Source organism: Sander lucioperca, chromosome 15 (assembly GCF_008315115.2).
Source record: "Sander lucioperca isolate FBNREF2018 chromosome 15, SLUC_FBN_1.2, whole genome shotgun sequence".
Lineage (NCBI taxonomy): Eukaryota > Metazoa > Chordata > Actinopteri > Perciformes > Percidae > Sander > Sander lucioperca.
The window spans coordinates 15,658,511-15,682,738 of record NC_050187.1 but is presented as its reverse complement, the minus strand read 5'-3'; the positions used below and the strand labels follow the sequence as shown (position 1 = coordinate 15,682,738).

Below are 24,228 nucleotides of genomic sequence, written 5' to 3'. Positions count from 1 at the left end.
AGTGATTGTAATAAACCATGTCACCAGATAAACAACCTTACATATACATGCTCATGCACCAAAAATCCTGCCTCATAATGTACTATATCAGAAGATATCAAAGCAGTGGCATTTCCCTGCAAAACACTCCATGAAGTACACAGCTAGGTTCATAATGTGAGTGCTTGCTATAATGCCTTTAACTAACAGGCTAGCTTTGTGCCATTCAGTTGTAATTGCTGAGTCACTGCTAAACTATTAGCCAGCAGTACAGGCTAATGCTGTGGAACCCTAATCTTAATCTTTAAGCCTCACTGAGTGTATAGATCCACCATCATTAATTAATGATGTATTACTTGTGTCATCAGCTGGTATCTTGAAATTTGCTTATCATTTTCAGATGTAAATACATCAAGTGAGAAATATCTTCACTAAGCGTCAATGCATGTGATTGGTTAATACAGTCTCACCATAAAGACGCAACCTCTGCACTGACAACATGTTACTCACTCACCTCACCAACCTGCACTCAAGCCTGCATCGAATTCACTTGGCAATCCCTACTAAAGGGTGGAGCAGCAAAATAGATTAAACTGTTTGCAGCTGGAAGGTTTTGCTATGCAACAAGCTGTTGCCTGCCATATCTACAGTACCTGAGGTGGAATGGAGGTGCTTCTCGCAGTATTGCATTTTAAGATTGTGCATGTCCTCTTACTCTGCAGTGTTTCTGCAGTTTGAGAATTTGATATATACAGTGAAAGTTTGCACAGTACTTACTTTGGTAACACTTTACAATACGGTACACACAAATGTGAGTAGTTTACAAATACTGATAATTAATGAATCGTTAATGAGTAGTTCCTGAATAACTCTGGTTTGAGGACTATAAAGTATATAATGTTTAGTTACTGGAGAACAGACAGGGATATACTTTATTAATTATTATAATTAGTTCATAAATTAATCGGAATAACGACCACTTTCTTCGTTCCTGATTAACTATGAATTAACCTCTGAGGAGCACAAACTAGTAACGACTCATTCATTACTTATTACTTAATCATTAGTTACTCTTTTTGTGCACCCCCCAAGTGGTACATCATACGGAGTGGTTACTAAGTAGTCCCTCATTACTTCATGGTTTTCTTTTTTTACTTCGTTTTTGTGTTCCCCTTAGTTTTACACATTCACATCAAGCTGGAAATTCTGGCATTGTTAGCCCATGTATAATCATGTGTTTTATTAATTGCACTGTCCCCTTCTTAAATAACCCAAATTGAATTAAAACAATAATAAGTATACTACTGTAATGAGTCAGGTTGTCAGAATACATTGAAACCTCAAACAAATTAGTGCAATCAACTTCAGCTCTCAGACAAAAGCAGAATGCCAGGCAACACTAGAAACAGAACATTAAGTCAGTCTGCACATAATTCACCAAAGCATAAATAAAAACAACCACAACTCAAGCCAAGTCTGCTAAGACAGGCAACACCCAAACAGGCGATATCCATCACACTCCAATATAAGTTAGAAACATTCAAAAACCCTGTTATGCTCCCTGGTGTTACTCTTAATCATTCCTGCTGACCACACTCCCACAGCAGACTCGCTATCCCCCATCATGCTGAGTCTATGTGGTACCTTGCATCTAGGACCACCGGTGGTCGACTGACTTCCGTGTGATGCTGCGGGCCCGCCAGCAGGGGGTCCACCTGCTTACATTTCCTCTTACCTGAGCTAGTCTGAGCTCTGCTAACACAAACCCACACCACACACGTACACAGACACGCACACACACATTCACAACAAATCAATATCAGATTAACTTTCACCTTGACTGAATAATTGGTACAAATCTGTTCCCTCGAGGCCACAAATCAAGCAAAATGAATATCCAATACATTATTCTACAGTAATGCAATAATAATAATAATAATAATAATAATAATAATAATAATAATAATAATAATAATAGGAACATGAATGCATCTTCCAGTGAAGGCTGGTGTATCTAATCATTATATTATATTTTTTAACTTTGGGAAATAACCTTGGTAACATAAACATTAAGTGATAGACTGCTCATTGGTCAAAAAGTTTAATCAAAGTAAAGTTAAGACTTTTGAATTTAATAGGAGGGGGGGAATAATTAATTCATATTTATTATAAGAGTTTAGCACAAATATCAGCTTGCTTCTTTAGGACTATGCAGATGTGGTTTGACAAGAACAACTCTTCAACTGTCATCGCATTGTGATTTGAATGTTGCTAAACTGTGATTGGTGCACAGAGAAGAGCATGGACCAAAACTCAAATATAGAAATCACAACTGTTCTAACTGCAGTAAAAACTTGGAGGTGTATGTAGAGCCCCATTGCTTATAATAAGATGCCAATTTAGAAAATGCGTTTTTTTAGGCCTTAATAAAAAACCTTATGCTACACAGTGCTTATTTGGTATTTTATGGGGCCAAGTTATTGCGCATCTGACATTGTAATTTCACTTGCGGGATTAATAAAGTATAAATTATTATTATTATCTAATGTAGAGAATTCAAGAATAGCAACCAAAGTAAACATTCACAAGATTCACATTTCCTCAGAAATGTAGCAGCCATTAAAAGCCAAGCAAGAACTTGTCTATATACTCTCTGTGATATCAAGTCGCAGTTTTATTATAACATTTAGATATAAACTGGTATAGTTATTACCTCATAATTGTGTATGTGTATCTGCGAGTGCGTGTGTGTGTGTGTGTGTGTGTGTGTGTGTGTGTGTGTGTGTGCGTGTGTGTTTGACCCCTCAACTTACCCCAGCGAGGACTCCCAGATGTTGAGCTCACTACTGAAGTCTAGACTGGGCAGCAGGTCATGAGGAAACTCAAGCTCCTCCTGATCTCGAGCTGCACCTCCGCTCTCCTCTCCGGTGATGACTGGGATGTCTGGGAGCACTGGTTGAGACAGCAGACTCTGCTGGCTGGGCGAGGCTTCAGTCCGAAGCGCTCTGTTGTCCCTCTGGGTCAAACTCTCAGCATGAGCTTCAGCCTGTGTGAGAAAGCGAAACATAATCGTAGTGAGTTACATGCTGGAGTCTCCGCTGCACTATACATGATAGTGTGTAGTTAAACAAGTGTGAGCATGTCGCGGGCTAACATGGGAACACCTACAGATTCAACGCTCAAAGCCAAACATCAATAACAAGTAACTCCCCCCATGTGTTAAACTATTAAGTGTTGTTTGTGTAGAAATGCATAGGTCATGTTGACTGGAGTCTCTATCTTTGTCTCTCAACTTGCTTTTCTTATACTATTACTGAGATTAAAGGAATATTTCCATCATTCAAGCCTAGAATTTATTCCAGGCTCAGTGCAACTGCCAAATCTCTGCAGCTTTGTTTACACTGAGCACACAATTACTATTCTGAACATTTTAAAAAAATAAAAATGAACTGTATGTTTGGTGTTTTCCACCTTAGAAACACCTCACAAGTTAGTCTGTTACGATAAAACATTTCACCCCAGCGACTAAAAATAATTGTTAAAGACAAACCAGTCCTGCAGGACTGTGACAAGTAGACATGTGGTTTAGGCTAATCATTTAATCAGTATATCATTTAGATCAGAGATCTTCAACAGGGGGTCCTCAGAGTTACTGCAGGGGGGCCACAAAATTGTTGTTACTTTTTTGAAAGTTTTTTTCAAAAATGAAAATGTCTTAACATGATTCCAATATATTATTAGCAAATATAAATCAGCCTCTTTGTGAAAAAAACAACACATTGATGATAAGCTTACTGGCCTATAGGTAAGGTAGTCACTAAGGTAGCCATCCACAGATACAGTCAACTGTATAAAGGCTTTAGGCCGCCCTACACGTTATTGTCCGAGTTTAATATGCGACTTAATTTCATACAATGTGTAGTAGGGAGTCCCTGATCCGTCTCTCTCTCAGTTAAAGCTATAGTGCGTAGTTTCTGCCGCCCCCATGAGGAATTCTAAGTAATGACAACAACACTGTCAGCGCATCCACATGATACAAGTCTTACGTGATCGCACACGCGCACCCACCCCTCCTCGATGCAGTTGCTAGTAGCCAAGGAGGACATGGATGGTTTTTGCGCGGGAAAGTCACCGGACGACACAATCTTCTGAACATAGCCATACTGAGAAATACAGAGAGACTTGTGTGGAACTGTGGTCTTAATTAGCTTTGTAGCAACTCATTTGGCAATGGCTAGAATGTAACAGACGATTATTAATATCAAAAAGTTACGCACTAAAGCTTTAAGGGTTCCTTGGCTTAAAAAACGTTGAAGACCCCTGATTTAGATGAGACTTTCAGTCGTTAACTCTTGTCTTTATCATGAGTAAATAATTAAAATGTAGAAGTAAAGAATGCATTTAAAATGTGACTTAATCTGGTTTACATGGAGCACTTGGCCTTAGCTGTTTTAAATTTCTGTCTGTCCCACTGGTTGACAAACCACAGACAGAATCCAACCACAGCCACACACCACAACACTTGGCTGTGGCATCATGTTGCAGCAATATTGCCCTCACAACAAACAACACTCAACTGTTGACCCACTATGTGATGGAATTTCTCCCACATTGCCCTCATCAGTTTACAGAGGGGAAAGTTTCCATTAGTTCATCCCCTCAGATATAAACTGAGGTGTACAGGTGCAAACAAATCTGCACTTGCTCAGACACATATAAACATGTGCAGATATAACGCAGCCCTTTAACATTCAGTATATCTGGAATAGCGAGCGGTTTCTTACAGAGAGCTCCTGTTTTTAGCAAATTAGGACTTGAGGGGATTTAACGGTGTGAGTACAGAAGAATAAAATGTGACTGTGGTAATGCTGTCCATTACTGAGATTCAGAATTGAATTTGATCATTATTTACGAACCAGTTTAGTTTGTACCTGTTATAAACTTGCATTTTCACTCATTTTAAAGTTATTACTATAGTAAACATTTATAAGCCAACTTTTCATTATATTGATTAAATAAAAACAAACAAACAAATGTTTTACTCCTTCAAGATGGACTACAAAATGCCACCTCTGACCTCAGTGGTGACCTTACTGGATGTAAATCCTGGAGACAGGTTAACAAGTGAAGCTGTGTGTGTGGTGGGGAGGCTCTGAGTGACTGGCTACCTGTGTCACCACTACAAAGAGCCTCCTTTGTGTGAAATGTTCAGCACAGATGGAGGATCACAAACATGAATGTTACTCACACAAACACAAGAATAAAAACAGTTAAATCACGACTGTGCTAGGCCATTAAAACTCATTTTAGAAGAATGTTGGCCAATTATAGAGCCTCTCTCTTCACATCTGCCTATGCAAAGCTCAAGCCATATTGGGTTATTTTTAAATGTTCTAATTTAGACTACTCCTGCCAGCAACATTTTGGTTGCAAAAAAAAGAACAAAAAGAAAACATAAAACATTAAAGAACAACAGAGAGAAACTGAACCTAAAAAAGCGCTGCTGCAGGTAAATGTCACTCTAAGTGCCTGTGAGCTCCATACTGCTATTATTTTCTGTATTAATGTCACATTATAGGATTTAAAAAAAATAACTATTATTCCACGTGCGTGCAGACAGAACACAGTTTTATCATGAGATGGCTGTATGTTGACGTGTCTTGGGTTTCCTGTTTCCTGCCTGAACTTTCTCACCTTTGTCATCAAGACCAGATAATGTCACAGTGGAAACAGCCTCCACTGATATCAACTCAGAACAGCTAAAACAGAACAATAAGGACCAGCACTAAGTGGCATACCCTGTCCAAGTTACCATATCATTGGCCATGAGGTGGAAAAGCACAACCCTTGTTTCAGTTAGTGCTTTCTGCATAGGGGTCAAACTGTCTGTTATTAATTAACCCACAGGAACAAAACAGAAAGCAAGCTGAAGTTGCCTGGAAACTGCTACTTGTCCAACAGTCATTGAGTACTACTTACTGTTAATTCAATCTGGCGGTGCCCATACATGTGCTAACACAACTTTAATTCTTTACACATGACTGTTGTAAACATGGAGAAGGCAGTGCTAAAGCAGGACCAGGCCCTCACTTGGCCACAAACAGCAACATATTACACAGATTTAACACGTCCACTCTTTCTATCAAGTTTCATCCCACCATCCCTGTGTGGCACTTACCCAGCAGTGTGCTCCACTGTGCTGAAGGTGACTGTGCAGTGCAGTGCAGCTGCTCTACTACCCTTCTACATTGCTCACTGTACAGGCAGCCTCTGCAGGGCTCTGTGTTTTGAAGGGGGCAGAAGACGACTAAACATGCTGCAACACGTGCTGCTGACGCTCCCTCTCTTCTCTTGTACCGACTCAGCTAACTTCCTCCTCCCCTACAGTCCTGTCCTGTCTTCTGCTGCTGTCACTCCCCTGTTAAATTTCCATGAGCTTCCTCAGGATCTTGATGTGTGCGTGGAGTCTAGAAACACTACACTACCACGCACTGACAAACACAACGCTTGCTGCTGAGACTGACTGACTTGACTGGGCTGGCCACAAGGAAGTAGCCTAACGTTGCCGAGAATTCTCCTCCCCCCTCTACTGTATACTTTCCACTCAGCTCTCTTCCTATTCCCTCCTCCTCGTCCTCCCTTCCCTCTTTTCTTCCTTCCTTCCCTATCCACCTCTGTTCCGGCATCCTCCCCCCTTCTCTCGCTGCTGTATCTTCTGGCTGGTTGCACTAACTGACTGACAGTGCCTCTGCAGGTGAATGCTGGGAATTAGGCCAAGGGCCGGACCTGCAGTGACCCCCTGAGAGCGGATCAGGTTACACTCCAAGAAGCTTTGGTTACAGATAGGCTAGATATCTATAGGCCTACACAGAGACACACAACATCCCCATGCATTATAAAAGCTCCCACTTCATCCTGTTTTGACGTCTGAGTGTTGTCAACATGGACGTGACAGCACCTTCTCCTTGACACTTAATTAACATACTCCCCATAGCCAATTAAACACACCGTGTTCCTCTTGAATGGCTCTCGGGTAAGAAACACTAAAACACAAACAGCTGTTTTCAGCCGCTTAGTATAAGTGTCTCCTGTGGCTGATTTTCAAGTCGACCACAATGTCAGTATTATCTTCTGTGTAATTTTGGGACCAGTCTTCCTTATAAACCATCATCCGAATATACAAAATACACAACCAGGTCACAAAATCAAAAATGTGTCAAAAAAGGGTAGTAAAGAGCAATGCAGTCACAAGGAATCACAAGCCTTCGGAGTACGCATTTTTCAAAGTGGTACACATTTGACTATAATGTCAAAAGGAATTTAAAAAAGCCTCATCTAATTACAGCACACCGTATAGCCAAACAAATGTGTGGATTGAAGTGATACTGACATTTCATGTGGAACATATAAGAGGTTTATTATTCACCATATTGCACCTTAAAAGTGGATTTCTTTGCTTTTCATGATGAAATATATATTAAATATAGATCAACAGGCACAGTTGCACTATGTCTGTGCCCTTTTTAAGGTAAGATTAAGAACACGCTTTCTGGTTTTGAGTTTCAAAATATCAACAACAAACAGGAAAGGAAATTTGGGTAGGCCTATTATAGGGGCACTATAACATTTACTGTTAAAAGATGCACCCAGCAGTTAATATTCTCTCAGGCTTTCACACCCACACACACAATTATTGTACCTGTAGTAGGGAGTCATTTTGATTTTCCTGAGGTGGAAACAGAACAACACTTTCTGGATCGCCCTCTTCTGGCTGTAACGGCAAATGAAATAGTTCAACAAGAGAGAAAAGCTACTGTATAGTTAAGCAGTAGTGGTAAACACTGAAAACAAATAACCATTGTTGGGTTTTTTTTAGGCAAAACCAACAATGTTAAACCTCACTCTGCAATCACTTTCAATGAGGTCCAGTGTGCATGGTTTGTAGAGTCTATAGCTCATGAGACAAATGTGTATGTTATGTTAATCCTATTAAAATAATCCTGAATTCCACGGCTGAAGTCCTCCAGTCATGTGGAAATTCCTGGTTCCTGGTATAGCTTTCTTTTTACAATTACGGCAAAAATGTATTCTTAAAAGAACAATAACAATCACTCTAGTCTACATGCACATTGGAGGCATACATACTGTAATGACCTTCCAACCATCATAGGGATGATGGATTGTAAGAAAGCAAGCTTGGAAGAATCAGGGTGTGTAGCAGTAAAAACCGATTATGGCACATTTTGAGAGTCATGGCATAAAAATGTAATATTTATCTTTACCTCTGTTTTACACCACTTAACCACAAAATAGACCAAGGCATGTTACCTAAATGCTTTTTAGACAAGCCTCATTTAAGCATGGGAATGTACACAAAGCTCCATGCACATTGCATGTGTTTTACTGAAGCCAACAGTTAGTAATCATGTCAGAAAGTGTTAGTTTTGTTAGTCCTCCGTGCATGAAAGAGCTTGAGGTGTGTACAGCAGCACCGGGGCAGCAAGTAGCAATCCCAGCCATCCAATGCCAGAGAGCTTTCCCTTACCAACGCCTCAGTTGTGCTGGTCTCGTTCCCCATGGCTCAGCCAGCTGCAGGGCCACAACTGCCCAAACCAACAGCCTCTCCACATCAGCTGGCTGAAAGACACCGGCACAGAAGGACCATCAGCGTACAACTATTCCCTGAGAGACACAGAGTGAACAGGGGATCTGTGGTCCCTCAGTAGTCACAGTCTCCTGCTCCACAGGATTACAGGTCTCTGGTATGAGGTTGAACTAGCAGGGAGGGAGAATGGTTAAGTGTGTGTGTGTGTGTGTGTGTGTGTGTGTGTGTGTGTGTGTGTTGTTTTAGAGATTAGGGACCTTGTGATGCAAGACCTCCCTCCTAGACCAAAGTGTAGGCTGGAACAGCATCCTCACAGAATCTTATAATCATACAAGTTGATTCTAGAGATTACTTTAAAGGGACATTACTGTAGATAAATTCAACTCCTGCTGCAGTAAGTTACTGTGACCAGCAGGCCCCCTCTGACCTCAAACAAATGGCCTCCTAGAATAAACAACATCTTCACATGCAGTCTGTCGCTTTTGTGCTTGTGCGTGTGACGCGACTGAGTGTAGCATACTGACACAGTGACTGAGGCTCAGTAAGGTAATCCTCATGTGGTAAATAACAGATTGTGGTGTCTCTTGGCTTCCAGCAGTGTTCAGTCTGTTAACGAACACAAGGAAGAGTTCAGGCTATTAAAATTCATCCAGGAGCATCTCCAATAATCCAGTTTGTCATTGTAAGGACAACAGCTTTGAAACATGGACTGATTTTAGATCAAATACAGGTAGAATCACTTTCATAACGTTATTAAATATTCTCTGGCAATCATCTTTCTTTCTCATTTCCGTGTTGTATGACTTCCAGCCATTGGCAATTTTAGATCCTTTTTAGAGGGTCTGATCTTAGAATCGCCCCTGCTTGCAGCTGAGCAGTAAACAGTCGTGCTAACAGAAATGTTGTTTGTGCATTCCTCATATGACTGCAGGGACTGTACGGTAACTCTGCTATAGTCAGAATGCACTGACCTGAATATGCAAGACTTTATAAATAGAGAACTGCTGTTAGACTTTATTCCAGCCTTGTGCAGAATTTGTCACGCACACTTCATTTCCAATCCGATGACACAAAGGCTGTATATTCCAGTTATGAGTATGTGAATAATTATATTCCCTGTGATTATCCCATGGTGATATTTAATATCTGGATTTCCTCTCACATCTTAGTTGTCATTTATTCTGTTGTGTGGCAACTTTACTTCCATCCCTGTCTGCTTGCTATTTGTGTGAATGGGGTGTAATTTCAGCCCATTAAGCTGTGGACTCGTGTGCACTTTAGCTGGCCGCAGTGTTTCAGGGCTTTTTGGCAGTACAGAGAGCACTAGGGCAAATAATATGATTAGACTCTTGCCAGGTCTCTTCTCACCTCATCTTGGCCTGTCAATCACTTAACATGGGCCATCGTTTAAGCTCTTGAGGTTTGGATGAGCAGCGTGACACCTGCAGTATGAGGTTACTGTTTCCTGCCTGGTATCTGACCCCTCCACTGGCACAAGAAACCCAGCAGCAACACAACCTCCAAACTAAACAGAATGCTGTATTTCTTTTTTTCCTTTTTCTTTTTTGAAACAATCCAACATAGTATTTCTCAGGTAATACACGTGATATGATTCAGCAAGGTACAAAGACGATGGTGAATATACTTATGACGTTTTGGTTTAAACCATGTTCATCCACCTGGCAAAGTCAACTATAGTAAATACATTAAAATCATCATACATCAAACAAGATGATAATAAAAGCAAAACAAAGTCACACAAATTCCAATACAAGCTTTCACAATCCCCACCCTTTACCCTGTGTTCAATTTTCAAATGTTGACCCTCCTGTCTGAAAGACCACCATAAAATGAACACATAATCCACAATCTGTACCAATGCTGCAACTCATGAACTACTCACCACTGCAAACAAGAGACTTTTCCACACAGAGTCAAGCTTTTGACAAACCTAAATCCAATCTGTCTTTACTGTCGGACTCAAGGCCAATGTTTGTTTCTGCCCTCTCCTTCGAGGAGCCCCGGTCTTTCTGTTGCTATTTTTGTATTGCACGCTGAGTGGGAGGAGAGGACAGAGGGTGGACAGGGACAGAAGAGGGGACAGGACCGAGGGGAGGAGACCGAACTGGAGCTGGGGAAGCCATGTCTGCTTAGGGTGATAGTGTGTGTGTGTGTGTGTGTGTGTGTGTGTGTGTGTGTGTTTGTGTTGGAGAGGGGGTCACCTGCTCTGAGGCCTGGCAGTCAGCTGGAGGGGACGCTAGTTCTAAGGCAACACTGTAAACAAACAGGCATGCTACATGGACAGGAGGATGAGGTGTCAGACCTCCTGGCTCTCTGACTGATCATGTAAAAGCCTACGGATACTGTTATAATATTCATCCCACCTGTAGCTTTCCTTTAGATCTCTCCAAATCTTTAACATTTATTCATTTTCTTAATGAAGTATGGTGATGCTTTTCCAATGCCTCCCTTCTGTCCATTTGGCAGTGATTGACATGTACGGGCAGGAGTTAAGACCTGGTCTAACAAAACAACCAATGGCAAGAATAACAAAGCAACCATGAGAGCAGGAGCCAAATGTACATATTTGAACTACAGAGGGGTTTTAAATGTATTTTAGATGCTTTTTTTATCTGCCATCATCACAGGCCATCTTCAGCTGAGTGCCCAGTCTGTGGGCACAGCAGGCATATTATCATCCCTATAAATAACACTAATTTGATCAGCTCTCTTTCTGACAGACATCACATCACACTTTAAACACATTTCTTCCCTTGCAGGTTTATCTCAACTGTAATTCAGTCTTTTGTCTAAATGAGTCTAACACATGCACACTTTATTTTACATTATTTGGTCATCTTCCTTCACTACAATCAGCATCCCCCTCTCAGCTCCTCCCTTCCTTGCCATCTCCACAGCTCCTTTTCCCTGCTGACGTCGCCCCTCCTCCAACACTAGAGTACACCTTCTCTCTCTGCCTGAGTAAGACTCAGCTCTTGACTAGTAAAACATATAACATCTCCAATTCCACGCTCTCACTGCTCAGTCACACAGCCATTGATGCTACACTGCAGACAGCCTCTGCTCAGCATCCTCCCTCTCCTCTGTTTACCTGTCTGTGTGAGATTCCGATGCAGCTCCCCATCTTGTATTCCATGTCCTCCTCTGGTGAAGTGACTCTGGCACTACACGGCTTGCAGAGCACCTTTCTGCAGAACTGCATTGTTATCAGTCAGACTGAGCATTGCCAGTGCAGGCAGATCTCTGCTGGAGCTAGAGTGAGCGTGTGCACGCCTCTGTGTCTGAATGAGTGTGTGTCCCAGTGACTAATAAACGCTCTGCACTGCATTGCCCGTGGTACGCCTGTGGAACATATACTCAAGCCATTGCCATATTAAACCTACATTACATAATGTATCCAACCTAGTCTAATGAGTGTGAAAAAGGGAGCTTCTGTTTCCAGCTTCATACTGTATGCAGCTTAGCCTTACATCACTGCATGGGTGTGACTGAAGCGCTGCTTTGGAGGGGAAAAAATGCTCAGAGAGGGAGAAAGAGATGGGAGAGGAAGAGATGGGAGGCAGCATAAATAATGCCTGTCCCTTTAAGAGACCCAGGAGATGGCAAGGACGATGGTGGTTAATCATCACGAGAACACACGATGATCTGAATCTGATTGGTGAAATTTAGTCAGTCAAAATGGAGCAGGAGGAAAAATTACAGCAAAAACCAAGTTCCACACTCTTTTGTTCCCTATGTATTTGTACAATGAGATGTGAAACATGGATCCTGACAAGATATTTTCCCAACGTACCTCAAGTTTAACCACCTACAGTGTTTTCTTGGAAATAAAAATGACAGTGACTACATAAATAAAGGTATCATTTTTTTGGACTTGCACAATGGCACTGCACCATACACAAATAGGAAGCCTGGACAGAAAGAGCTGATTGAGGGAAAAGTAGCATATACAGTAGCTAGGGTAGTTTCGCTTCAGCAGGCAAAGACACACAACCAGGTCAGAGCTAGTTTGTGTTTATTTTTATTCTCAAATTAAACATATGTTTAAAGTGACCCATTGTCACCAGTTGCATTTGTCTTTTGACTCAACTAGGCCATGGGTCATGGACTTAAAATATTTGATCTTTTAACCCAGGTTTTACCAACCCACATATCAAACCAATCAAATTACAGCATTACCTCATAATCCATATAAATAAATTACAACAGTAGCAGGTTTCTATTTGATTTCTTTTATTATTTTAACTTCTAAAAACAGTAAAAAGTAAATATAAAAACAAAATGTGCAACTGAGTACTTAGGATCTCACAGTAACTATGCTATGTGTTTACAAGAGTGGTATATACTGGAATTTGGCATTTGCAAATTTCTAACAATTTGTTTTTATTATTTAGAAATGTTTAAAAAAAAAAAAACAGTAGCACACCTAAAAACAATGCTGGGTTTCAGCTAGCAAAAAGTAGCAGGGTCCATCACTCATTCTGCGTGTTTGGAGGCTGAATCATTGTGTCTCTGATATCGAAGGCTTCTATGAGCTCCTGGAGAAACAAAAACAGTTGGAACAATAAACCATGATCAAAGACACAAAACAAGATTAAAGATTCTAGATTAAAGCGTGATTTATGGTTCTGCGGAGGCTCCATACAGAGCTTTCACCGTAGCCTATGTAAGTGGCCTGAAGTTTATACTCGTATGTTAGTGTGTACGTCGATCTCTTTAAGAGAATAGCAGGGCCGGCATGTGTGTGTGTATGTGGGGAGTGTGTGGTAGAGCGAGTGAGAGAGTGACGGCGATTAGCTTCGGAGCGAGTACCGACTCTAGAGGCATAGTGGGAGAAACAAAGTGTCTCCCCTGTGCTGTCTGACCACGATAGGAACTCTGTAGAAGGAAAAGTTAACCCTCTCCTTGATTTCATGTTGCTTATGGAGAAGAACCAGGAAATGAGTAGGGGGAAATGCAACGCTACCAAGCAACGGCGAGCTACGTGCGCCGCTGCGACGTGTAGTTACATTTTTCGAGAGGTGCACGTCAGGCTACGGTGTGGGGTCCCTGTCTCCACGTACCTACGTACGTAGCCACGGCGTCGATTTAAAGCTATAGTGCATAGTTTCTGTCGCCCCCATGAGGAATTCTAAGTAATGACAACAACACTGTCGGCGCATCCACATGATACAAGCCTTCTGTGATTGCGCACCGCCCCCACCCCTCCTCCACGCAGTTGCTAGTAACCAAGGAGGACACGGAGGATTAAAAAAAACATGATGGACTCTTCAGAAGAGGTAATCTTCTATCGAGTTTCTGCGCGGGAAAGTCACCGGACGCCACAATCTTCTGAACATAGCCATACTGAGAAATACAGAGAGAGTTATATGGAGCTGATAGTCTTAATTAGCTTTGTAGCAACGATCATTAATATCAAAAAGTTACGCACTGAAGCTTTAACGCAGAAGCATAAATCACACTTCAGTCCTCTATGTTCCAGCCAGACTTGCTAACCTTCCATATTTTTGGGCTGATAGAGACAATGCACTGTTTACGGCTGTACGATCCTCCAGCATCCACCTCTCCCTCCTCTACGGGCGCTGAGACACAAAAACACACAACACTGGTAAAATAACTGACCGAAAAGACATTTTCTTTATTATTGTTAAGTCTGAATAATACAACAAAATGTTACATCTTCTCACCTATGCAAGGCAATTTGTCATTATCCAAATACATCCGTGCCAACCCATCCTAAAAACACAAAAAACATTGTTTATACCTGTTAACAGTCACTAGAGGGCAAACAACAAACACACAACAGCAAAGGCAGCTCACCCTGATGAGAAAAGACATGTGGAAAATGTTCTCCACTGTCCGGGAAAATGAGATGGGGTCGATGACAAACTCGTAATACGATATCGGTGATGTCGCTGCAATAGGAACACAGACACGTGAACAAATAATAATTACACAATGGTGAAATAGGTAATGTCTGTGAGGTCGGCTTTAAACTCACGATCGTCTTGGTAATAACTCTTCAGGTATCCCAGGATCCTTTCCACCTCTTTCTCTGTCGCTTCTTGATGAGAGTCTTCCATTTTCTTCAGCTGAAGGACAACATTAACATGATGCAGTAATTATCTGGGACATCAAAACCCTCTCAGACAAGATACCTTTCGAAAGATAATCAACTTTTTCGTAGGGTGATGGGAGGCTGCTAACATTTATATTTAAGGCCGTAGGGATGCACGATATTTTGTTTCATCATCTACATCTCGATGTGCGCATGCGCGATAGTCGCATCGCAGGAGGTTGCGATGTTGATGCTAGGGCTGGGCGATAGGGGGAAACTCAAATATCACGATATTCTTGACCAAATACCTCAATATCGATATTGCGGCGATATTCTAGGGTTGACAGTTGGTGCTCTAACAAAATATCTTCACACTTAGATTTTAGATAAATCATCAGTAATGTGGACATAATGTCTAAGTGGGGAAAAGGCAAATAATAGAACCGCTAGAACAGTCTGGGAAGTTCAGAAAATTACATCACTTTACTCTAATGCAGCCTTTAAAACCAGTAAAAGACAACACTTATGTCATATCACGATATTACGATATCCAAAATCTAAGACGATATCTAGTCTCATATCACGATATTGATATAATATCGATATACTGTCCAGCCCTAGTTGATGCTACAACTTCTTTGCTGCTTGATAAAAAAGTAAACTTTAACTGTTCTCCTTTTACATGATTGTTATCGGCCGACCCTTCCCCTTTAAGACAGGTAGCCATGTGGGCAACGTGTGTAGTCCGACAGGGTTTGTTATGGGAAGTGAGGCTCTCCGTGTGTAGAAAAGTACCGTAAGCGGACACAGTGATGCACATCCTTTCCATGGATAGTGAAGCTACAGTAGTCAGTTTTTTATGTCCACTGCAAAGACAAACTAAATCACCTGATTAATGCAACGTTATCACAACATCTCCTGGCCATTTTTCACCGCAGAAAGCTGCTTCCAGCCAGGCTAAAGCTAATAAAGTTAGCCTAAAGAAACAATGGGTCTGTCCCAAGCCAACTAACATTACGGTTCGGAGCCACAACGCTGGAAACATAACACCAATCTACAACAGTAGTCTGTGTCTGATACGTCATTTACACTGATTTAAGTGTTTTTGGATACAGTTTGTTGCTAGTGCGTGACATTCAGGCTCTGCATACACAGCAAACCACCAATCACAATCTATGTTGATCAATTTATCAAACAACCAAAGCAGGCCCTGCTAGTTGACCACAACCTGAAATTTAGAGGAAGCAACGTGCATGCATTATTAATATCATTCACTTTAGCCTGGATTGATAGTATTATATGAATACAATGGTGTCATGTCAGTTAATCAGTGTATTTCTACCTAAATTCCCTCTCCAAAATCACTTCAGAAGAGTAGTCACAGAGCTTACTTGCTTTGGTGTTTGTAAAGCATTAAAGTTCAAAAAAGAATGGTTCACATTAGAAAAGTTCCTTTTTCATTTTTATTTTCTATGTAGATGCACTCTCCTACAAAATCACCCCAGTAGTCGAGAATGATTTGTTATTTACAAATAGAGCTATTTTTTTCATATCTCAATATATATCGCAGGAGAAAAAAATATCGCAATGTCAGTTTTGTCAGGGAATCATGGACTATTTATTATCTGACACATTACTCACACTCGTAACTTCACATGCATGTAGATAACTGAATCCTTAGAAGTGGAAGTTTAGGTACCTGAGTAGGCATTATCCTTTTGGCTTCCTTGCTAGGTGCCTTCCGTTGCCGTTCTATCCTTTGCTTTGGAGGAGGCGGCTCTGCATGGAATGAACCCATCCTGATGAAAAACAAACCACAGGAATGAAAACGTCAGACACAGAAAATAGTGCTGAGGGACAGTAAAAAACAAGAAAACTGGGAAAAATATGATAATGAACCTATAAATAATTAATAAACCTGTTTAAACTCTAAGTACATTTTCAACACAAGACTACAAATCAACAGCAGTGTTTCCTCTATGTCGGCCCGCCACAGTAAAATTTCTGCCGCCATGGTATCAGAAATAGGGCAGACGCACAACAGGGTTTCCACTATGTACACCGCGCACCGCCGATCCTTCAGCTGTTTATGAAAAGTCATAAAGTCGTAATTACATGACTCTGCAGAGCCGTCTGCTCTACTGAACTCAAGCGAACTGTCATCCGCTCTCTCTCCCCTTTAGGGTGAGCAACTGGAACAGTGACAGGACGTCATCAACTCGCGAAGCCATGGCAACCAAATAAACAACAGGGCGAGTACTACTTGTCACTCAATCTTAGGCAAAGTGATAAACAGCGACGAAAGCCGCGACATGAAATCCGCACTCACGCGGGTCCCGTGAAATATGACCGCTACAGTTTATTGGAAAATAGCATTGTGGACACTGAAGTTGATGAATTTACTGTTTATCAGACCCCAGATGAGACAAGAAGCTAACGTTAGCGAACGCTGCGGTGACTGTTCCTCTGCCTTTGACTCCCCGCTGCAGGAGACGCTGTATTCCTCCAACACGCTGTATTAACGTTACTGTTTTAAAACCGTTTTCCAGGTCAGTGGGGGTGCATACCACTCAAAACCAACATGAAAAACGTAGCTAATAACGTTCACTCTGCGTTTTGTTTTGTTGTTAAACTGTGTGTAAAATGAGCGGTGACGTTAAATCACCCTACAGTACCGTCTATTTGCTGGACGGTTTCAAGGTAACGGTCGGTAGCTAACATTAGCAGATAAGCCCGTACTTTTTGACATAAGTTCATAATTGTATTTAGAGGTTGTACCAGAATAGGTTTATGTGGTTTAATTTTCAAAAAACACCATATTTATGTTGTACTGCACATTGCTGCAGTCCTCTTTTCACCCTGTGTGTTGAGCTCTCTGTTTTAGCTACAGAGTGAGACATCTCACTTCTGTTCCATCTTTGTTGGGAGTCGCACATGTGCAGTACCTAGGTCAGCACTACTAGCCAGTCAGTTGCAGAGTATGAGGGCGTGCCACGCTAGCAGCTAGGCGAGCATTATAACGTGTGTTACAAAGTGACACATGTTCGTCTCTGAAGTAAAGGCTGGACTACAATGGAGCTGTTTGGAGCAGTTTATGAACAGTGTTTTCTGTTGGAGATGGTAAGTCCCTTTGGGGTGGACTTTGGGCTTTTTCACTTTGTAAACCTATAACATGCACAAAAAAGATATACAACACAAGACGGAAGTTGAATACACCTGTGCTTTTCCTACTATGACATGTCAACATGTCTGCCGTGAAAAAGGTCTATGTGTACTCCCTCCTGTGATTTCTTATTGTAGAATTCGATTAACGACAATATGTTGTTTTGTCATCATAAGCGGTTGTTCCAATAAGCAGGCAAACGCCCTGGCACCGACGACGTCACAGCTGACACATAACATGCCGAGGCACTCACATGTAATGGAACGAGGGTGCCGTCCTGAAACAGCACTCTGCTCTCCTGGCCACTCGGTGCCAAGCATCCTGGGGCAGGTAGCCATCAACTGCACCGCCGTTCTGCTGCTCATCCTCATCGTCTTCTAGTCGGTTGAGACCCATGAAGGACAGCTGTCAGAGAGAAGAAGAGAGATCCCCACATGACCACTGCCATGTGTGCTGCCTTGGTACTTGCATTACAAACATATTCAGTTTTTCTACATTGTTGTTACAAGTTTATCCTGGTGCTTTTTATGTCCTAGTTATGTTTTTTTTCTCCTTCCTTTTGTTAAGTCTCTTTCTGTGTTCTAAGCACTTTGCATCAACTGTGTTGTGTTAAAGGTAAAGCTGCGAGTGTCCTGTCTTTGTCCAAAACAGGACAGGAAATTGGCATTTAAGTGAGTTTTGTATAACAGCAGGTGTATAACACTGACTGCAAATGTTGTTATAACAATATAGCTGAGGCCTGTACTACGAAGCAAGATTTGGCGTTAACGAGGTAACTTCAGGTTCAACCCAGGGTTTCGTGTATCACAACGGTGGATCACTTGTTACCGGGTTTAATTGCCGTGGTAACTTATGCTGAACACCTAACCTGAGGCCTGTACTACGAATCAAGATTAACATGCCCTGGATTTCTTTCAGTTACCCGGCTTCACTAACCCTAACAACCGCGGTCCCGCATAAGCTGTATCACGACGGTGGTTAACAACTAGTTCAATCAACCCAGGGTTTCCAAATCCAGCGGCGCGCACGTTCACATAAAAGAGGCGGTGTTTGCACAGCACGACCAATCACAAACATCTACCAGAGCGGCATATTGTATATAAGAAGAGCAAATTATAATTCTACATAAAGATGAAGAACACAGACACGGTTTACCAGGCAAAACGCAATACAGTCGCTGCTTCCTAAAACAGGAGGAAAGCTGGCAAAAATGACCCGACGCTGTAAATGCGTAAATCACCACGCTTATCAATATCTTCCCCATCAGTCAGGCACTAGATCTGACCATAATTGCACTTTTCATAAACTGCCGTTGCTTTAGCCTATTATTTCAGTTGATGGGTATCTTTATGAAATATATAGATTTTCAGCGGAGGGAATTACGTATCTTTGTCAGCTTCCTGAGCCGTGTGTTGCCAATGCGACACATCGGTTTGAATTATGTTTTTTATATTTTTGTATTTGCTCTCCCGATGGCTTACCACTGCCAGGGTTGCAACTGAAATAATAGGCTACAGGAACGACAGTTTATGGAAAGCACAAGTGTAATTATGGTCAGATCTTGTGTGTGTGTGTGTGTGTGTGTGTGTGGAAGTGATATTGATAAGCCTTGTAATTTACGCATTTACAGCGTCGGGTATTTTTTGCCAGCTTTCCTCCTGTTTTAGGAAGCAGCGACTGTATTGCGTTTTGCCTGGAAAACCGTGTCTGCGGCTCTGGTAGATGTTTGTGATTGGTCATGTAGAGCAAACACCGCCTCTTTTATGTGAACGCGCGTGTCGCTAGATTGGGAAACCCTGGGTTGATTGATCTAGTTGTTAACCACCGTCGTGACACAGGTTATGCGGGACCGTGGTTGTTGGGTTTGGTGAAGCCGGGTAACTGAAAGAAATCCAGGACCTGTCGATCTTGATTCGTAGAACAGGCCTCTGGTGCATTAAATTTAGGTTGCACAGTTCTATATATTGATTTGACTGCTCTTTATTGACGTTAGCAGACTAATACAGGAGAAAAACCCTTCTCCCCAGTTTTAAATGAAATCATGACAGCAAGTGTGTTACGCTTTTAAACCAAAGGAAGGGACATATTGTAACTGAAGTGTGAAATGCTGTAAAGAAGGAAAGTGGGCCATTTATTGGTTTAGCTCTACGTCATACAAGGAACAGCACACTCGGCCACCTCACACACATTTTATGTGTGCAGTTATGATGTGTATAAACAATAAACTCACTCACAAGATGCTCAGAAAAAGCAGTGGGATCGAAAGTAGTGCCTTCAGTGAACAGCTGGCTGGCTTTCTCATTTCCCAGGTCTGTGGCGACAACAAGGAGGTGGGCATCCAGAGCTGCTTCTCTCGGCTGTCGGACTGCCGGGGAACACAGTGAAAGCAAACTGACCAAAATATGTGGGACTGCGTGACGACTATGATATGTGATTAAGGTATGACTTGTTACTCTGGATACTACAAATATACCATTCCACTGTATGTAAATGAGAAATTTAAACAGGCAATTTAGAGTCACAAATGAACTAGTCTCGCTTTGCCAGACCATGATCCACATGCTGCGGAGGAGGGTCTGGCTAGTCCACACAGCATTCTGGGATGGGAGAAAAACCTGCTCTGGTTTATTGGCATTTCTTTAAAGGAACACGCCGACTTATTGGGACTTTAGCTTATTCACCGTATCCCCCAGAGTTAGATAAGTCCATACATACCCTTCTCATCTGTGCGTGTCGTTACTCTGTCTGACGTACCCACCGCTAGCCTAGTTAGCACAGATCCTGGCGGTAACCGGCTCCAACTAGCCTACTGCTCCCAATAAGTTACAAACTAACGCCAACATGTTCCTATTTACATGTTCTGATTTGTATAGTCACAGCGTGTACAAATAACAAGGTCATATGAGACACAGCCATCTTCTAACCGTATATAAACTGGGAACTATATTCTCAGAAGGTTACTGCTACTTCTGCTACTTGGGCGGAGCGATTTGCTCGCAGCACCTGAGAAGCCCCGTGCTGAGGAGCAGAGAGTAACAACAGTGCTTTTCAGGTGTACGTTCAAAAGTTGTTTTAGTCGTGTGAGAGAAAACTCAGATTGGACAGATAGTCTAGCTAGCTGTCTGGATTTACCATGCCGAGATCTGAGGAGCAGTTAACCATAGTCATCATAAATCCACTGGAGTTTAAAATTACAACACAAAGAAAGCGGAAGGAAACGGACATTGGTGAAAAGACATGCATCTGGGGGAATTTCCTGCGCCACCGGAGCAATCCCGGAAGTGGAACATCGTGGATATAGACCCACCAATTAACTTAACCTGCATGTGTTTGGACTATGGGATGAAACCCGAAACACAATCAGGCACTGGGAGAACATGCAACTTTGGATGCATATTTTTTTCAATGCAGATGCTGGTATTAAAATTTTGCTCTGCTTGAGAAAATGTATTTATTGTGTAGTGCAACACTGTGGCTCGCCTCGCCTCCACACTTTCAGTTTACTGAATGCACAACCCTCTCTATTCATGCAGCAGGCATAGTCACTGGATTGCAGCCCAAATTTAACATGTCTGTGTTTGTATCTCACACCTACCATCTTTAAAAAGTTTGACTGCCTCTTGTAAAACTTCAGTGAGCTTGTTGTTGGAGGGACTCAGCATATCTTCCCTATTCTCTAGAGGAAAAAAACACAAGGAAATACATCAAAGACGTGTCAACAACAACAACAACAACAACAACAACGTCGGCTGTCACCCCAACCTGCCTGTCCGTCTTACTTACGCGTCACTGAATTGATGAGGTCCCTGTACTTGCTCCGTATTTCTCTCCTGAGTCCCGGGTCATTGTCCTCGTCTTGCAGGTCAGGTGGGCCGATGGCCAAGCCACCGTCGTCCCCGTCACCTTGCTGTTGGGATCCTTTCCTTCGGCCAGCAGAACCATTCTGCCGGGGAGATTCCTCATCAGCACCGCCTCTGGTCCTCTTCATGTTTGACGTTAACGTTTGTCAGTCTGTGAAAGAGCTGTGTGTTGTGAGAGGGAAACACGACCAAATAAACAGAGTATGTTTCTGTTTTGGAATGTTAGCCAATGAACTATCTTCTGAAAACAATTCTTGAAAAAAGAGTATGAAGGCAATCTGATTCTGGATATGTTATCAAATTGTTATTCTTTTTCTGCGACGTGTAAACCAAACATAGCTGGTTTGGTGAAAGTTTAGCCAAAGACGTAAGGAAAAACAAGATAGAAATCCAATACTCTAGCTCATTTACAAGGTAGGTGGGCCGCGGCGCAAAATGTTTAAAGTGTGAGATTAAATAAAAAGTAGGTTAACACAACGTGATTAATATAATGCATTCGAATTACCGGTGTCGTACCGCAGACGTGCTAAATGGGAACCAACCATAGTTTAGCTACTGCAAAACGATATAACTACTTAACACTGGCGTTACATTATATTTCTCAACGAAGCACAGCCTTGGTGTTACTGCAAATTGCATAGTAACGTTAGCTAGGTGGTAAACAACAACATACCAAAGCAGCTAAAATATATTTAAAAACCCAAACTATGTTCCGCTATCAAACCAGAAGCAAACGTCTGCCTAACAAGTGTTATGCGGAGTTTTGCATGCCTGCCGAGAAATTCATCCGCACGGGAAAACTAGTGCATTTTAAGGCAAAATAGTTTAAAAACGATATAATCTTCTTTGTCAGCTTTATCAGTTGTGATGAATAACCCGAAGGCTTTTAAAAATTTAAATTCATTCTTGTTTTATTAGACTCAGTAGAACATGTCTCTGCTACCCGGGAGTTGAATGCAATTCTCGGCAGGCATGCAAAGCTCAGCACAACACCGGCGGCTAACGCAAACACGGAAGCACGGAGTAGTTCACAATCTCGTTTCAGTTAGTTTTAGTGGTTTAAGTTCATCTTTGGTCTGAGCAAACGTTAGCCGATGTTAGCTAGCTAGTAAAAACAGTTGTATTAGCATTAGCAACGTAGCTGAACGTTTAGACCTAGCTATCTCTCCTGTCTTAGCAAAGGTCACACTAAAAGTAAACTCAAAGCGTGCTCTAGTTATTGTTAAACTAACGTTACATCTATTCATTATTCTTGAGATAACATTAACATACCTGTGTAGCAAGAAGGCGCGTCAGGAGCAGTTCAGAAATGTTGACGATGATGAAGTTAGTTTCGTATTAACGTTACTTTCTTATCTGGGAGAAATGGAAACTCAAATAAAAACTCGCAAATGGAACATTCTAAGCCTACTATAATATTAATAATGCAACTTTTTTTTTTTTTTTTTAAAGTAACTTTTGCCTAATAAAAATACATAAAACAAAGAACATGCTTATGTCGATCAGAATTATTATTATCTAATATAGAGATGGTCCGATACCATTTTTTGCTTCCCGATACTGATTCCGATACCTGAACTTGCGTATCGGCCGATACCGAGTACTGATCTGATACCAGTGTGTCATATATTTTATTATGTTTTAACAGCTGTATACTACTATCCCTGTATGGATGTGATATGATTTCTATCTTTGTTGTCTTTCTGGCTCAGGTTAAACTCTTTGTGAAACATGAACAAACACAAACAATTAACGCCACAGAACTTTCTTTTATTATGCAGTTTGTTGACAGTCAGTTATAACGGAAAAAGAACATAAATAAACTACTTTAACGTAGATTTTCTTTAAGGCTTTATTACGTGGTATCGGATTGGTGCATAAACTCCAGTACTTCCCGATACCGATACCAGCGTTTTAGGCAGTATCGGAGCAAATACCGATACTGGTATCGGTATTAGAACATCTCTAATCTAATCCAACTAATAAGGCAGGAATCTCTGAGGCCGTCCAGCTAGCTAGCTGTCTTGCAAATGTGGTGACCTAAAGCATGAAAGGTGTCACAGCTGTGTCAACCCCCATGCGCAAAATAATAACAAAGAGGTCACTGTCTGCAGGCTGTATAAACATCTTAAAATACACGTAATAGGTCCTCGTCAGTGCTTCAAAATAAAAACAAAAACAAATGTGGGGCAGACATAGCCTACCAGAGCTAATTAATTGATCTTGATTGGTAGGCTGCCATACAGAACTGTCTATATCCTTACAATCAAATTTGCAGCACTACTGTGGGCTAACATCATTTCAATCATGCAAGCTTGTCGAGGTTTCAACATGGATGTATTAAGAGAAAAATGTTCTCTCAATTTCAGGTTTATAAACGTCTGACGAATACGGAACTAACTTCAACAGCACCAGCCGTTAGGCTTTAGGGCGGCAGTCAAACAGACAGTCAAAACACGTCAGCAGCGAGATTCATCCCTGGGTTACTCACCGGCAGATGGCGCGCTAATTAAGTAATAAGTAATTAAGTGTCTGGAGTGAG

General features: G+C 41.6%; 2 protein-coding genes across 28 annotated transcripts in view; both read right to left on the bottom strand.

The window, feature by feature from the left end:
• Positions 1-12,100, bottom strand: part of tacc2 (transforming, acidic coiled-coil containing protein 2) — a 52,851-nt gene extending 40,751 nt beyond the window's left edge. For 9 of the 23 annotated variants that reach the window (XM_035992549.1, XM_035992553.1, XM_035992556.1 and 6 more), the window contains exons 1-3: positions 11,697-12,095; positions 2,793-3,025; positions 1,624-1,731 (exon numbers count right to left, since the gene is read on the bottom strand). In XM_035992549.1, coding sequence (XP_035848442.1) covers positions 1,624-1,731; positions 2,793-3,025; positions 11,697-11,807 — 452 coding nt within the window. In that variant the 5' untranslated portion in view covers positions 11,808-12,095. Of the gene's footprint in view, positions 1-1,623; positions 1,732-2,792; positions 3,026-7,678; positions 7,751-8,524; positions 8,755-10,487; positions 10,622-11,696 lie in introns of those variants that run through there. The other 14 variants (XM_035992561.1, XM_035992563.1, XM_035992564.1 and 11 more) reach the window with 9 other exon arrangements.
• A 721-nt stretch (positions 12,101-12,821) lies between these two features.
• On the bottom strand, positions 12,822-24,199 carry nsmce4a (NSE4 homolog A, SMC5-SMC6 complex component). 5 transcript variants are annotated; one of them, XM_035992546.1, is made up of 11 exons: positions 24,178-24,199; positions 21,610-21,839; positions 21,422-21,502; positions 20,061-20,191; positions 18,080-18,231; positions 16,363-16,462; positions 14,607-14,697; positions 14,426-14,520; positions 14,293-14,341; positions 14,102-14,187; positions 12,822-13,143 (listed from the first exon to the last, which is right to left on the bottom strand). In XM_035992546.1, exons 2-11 carry the CDS (start codon positions 21,812-21,814, stop codon positions 13,078-13,080), a joined length of 1,056 nt encoding a protein of 351 aa, XP_035848439.1. In that variant the 5' UTR covers positions 21,815-21,839; positions 24,178-24,199; the 3' UTR covers positions 12,822-13,077. The 5 variants fall into 5 exon arrangements, with proteins under 5 accessions (XP_035848439.1, XP_031158011.1, XP_035848440.1 ...); XM_031302151.2 differs by lacking the exon at positions 24,178-24,199 and adding an exon at positions 22,959-23,087 and having other exon boundaries at positions 21,610-21,848; XM_035992547.1 differs by lacking the exon at positions 24,178-24,199 and adding an exon at positions 22,957-23,082 and having other exon boundaries at positions 21,610-21,838.
• Positions 24,200-24,228: the final 29 nt, after the last annotated feature.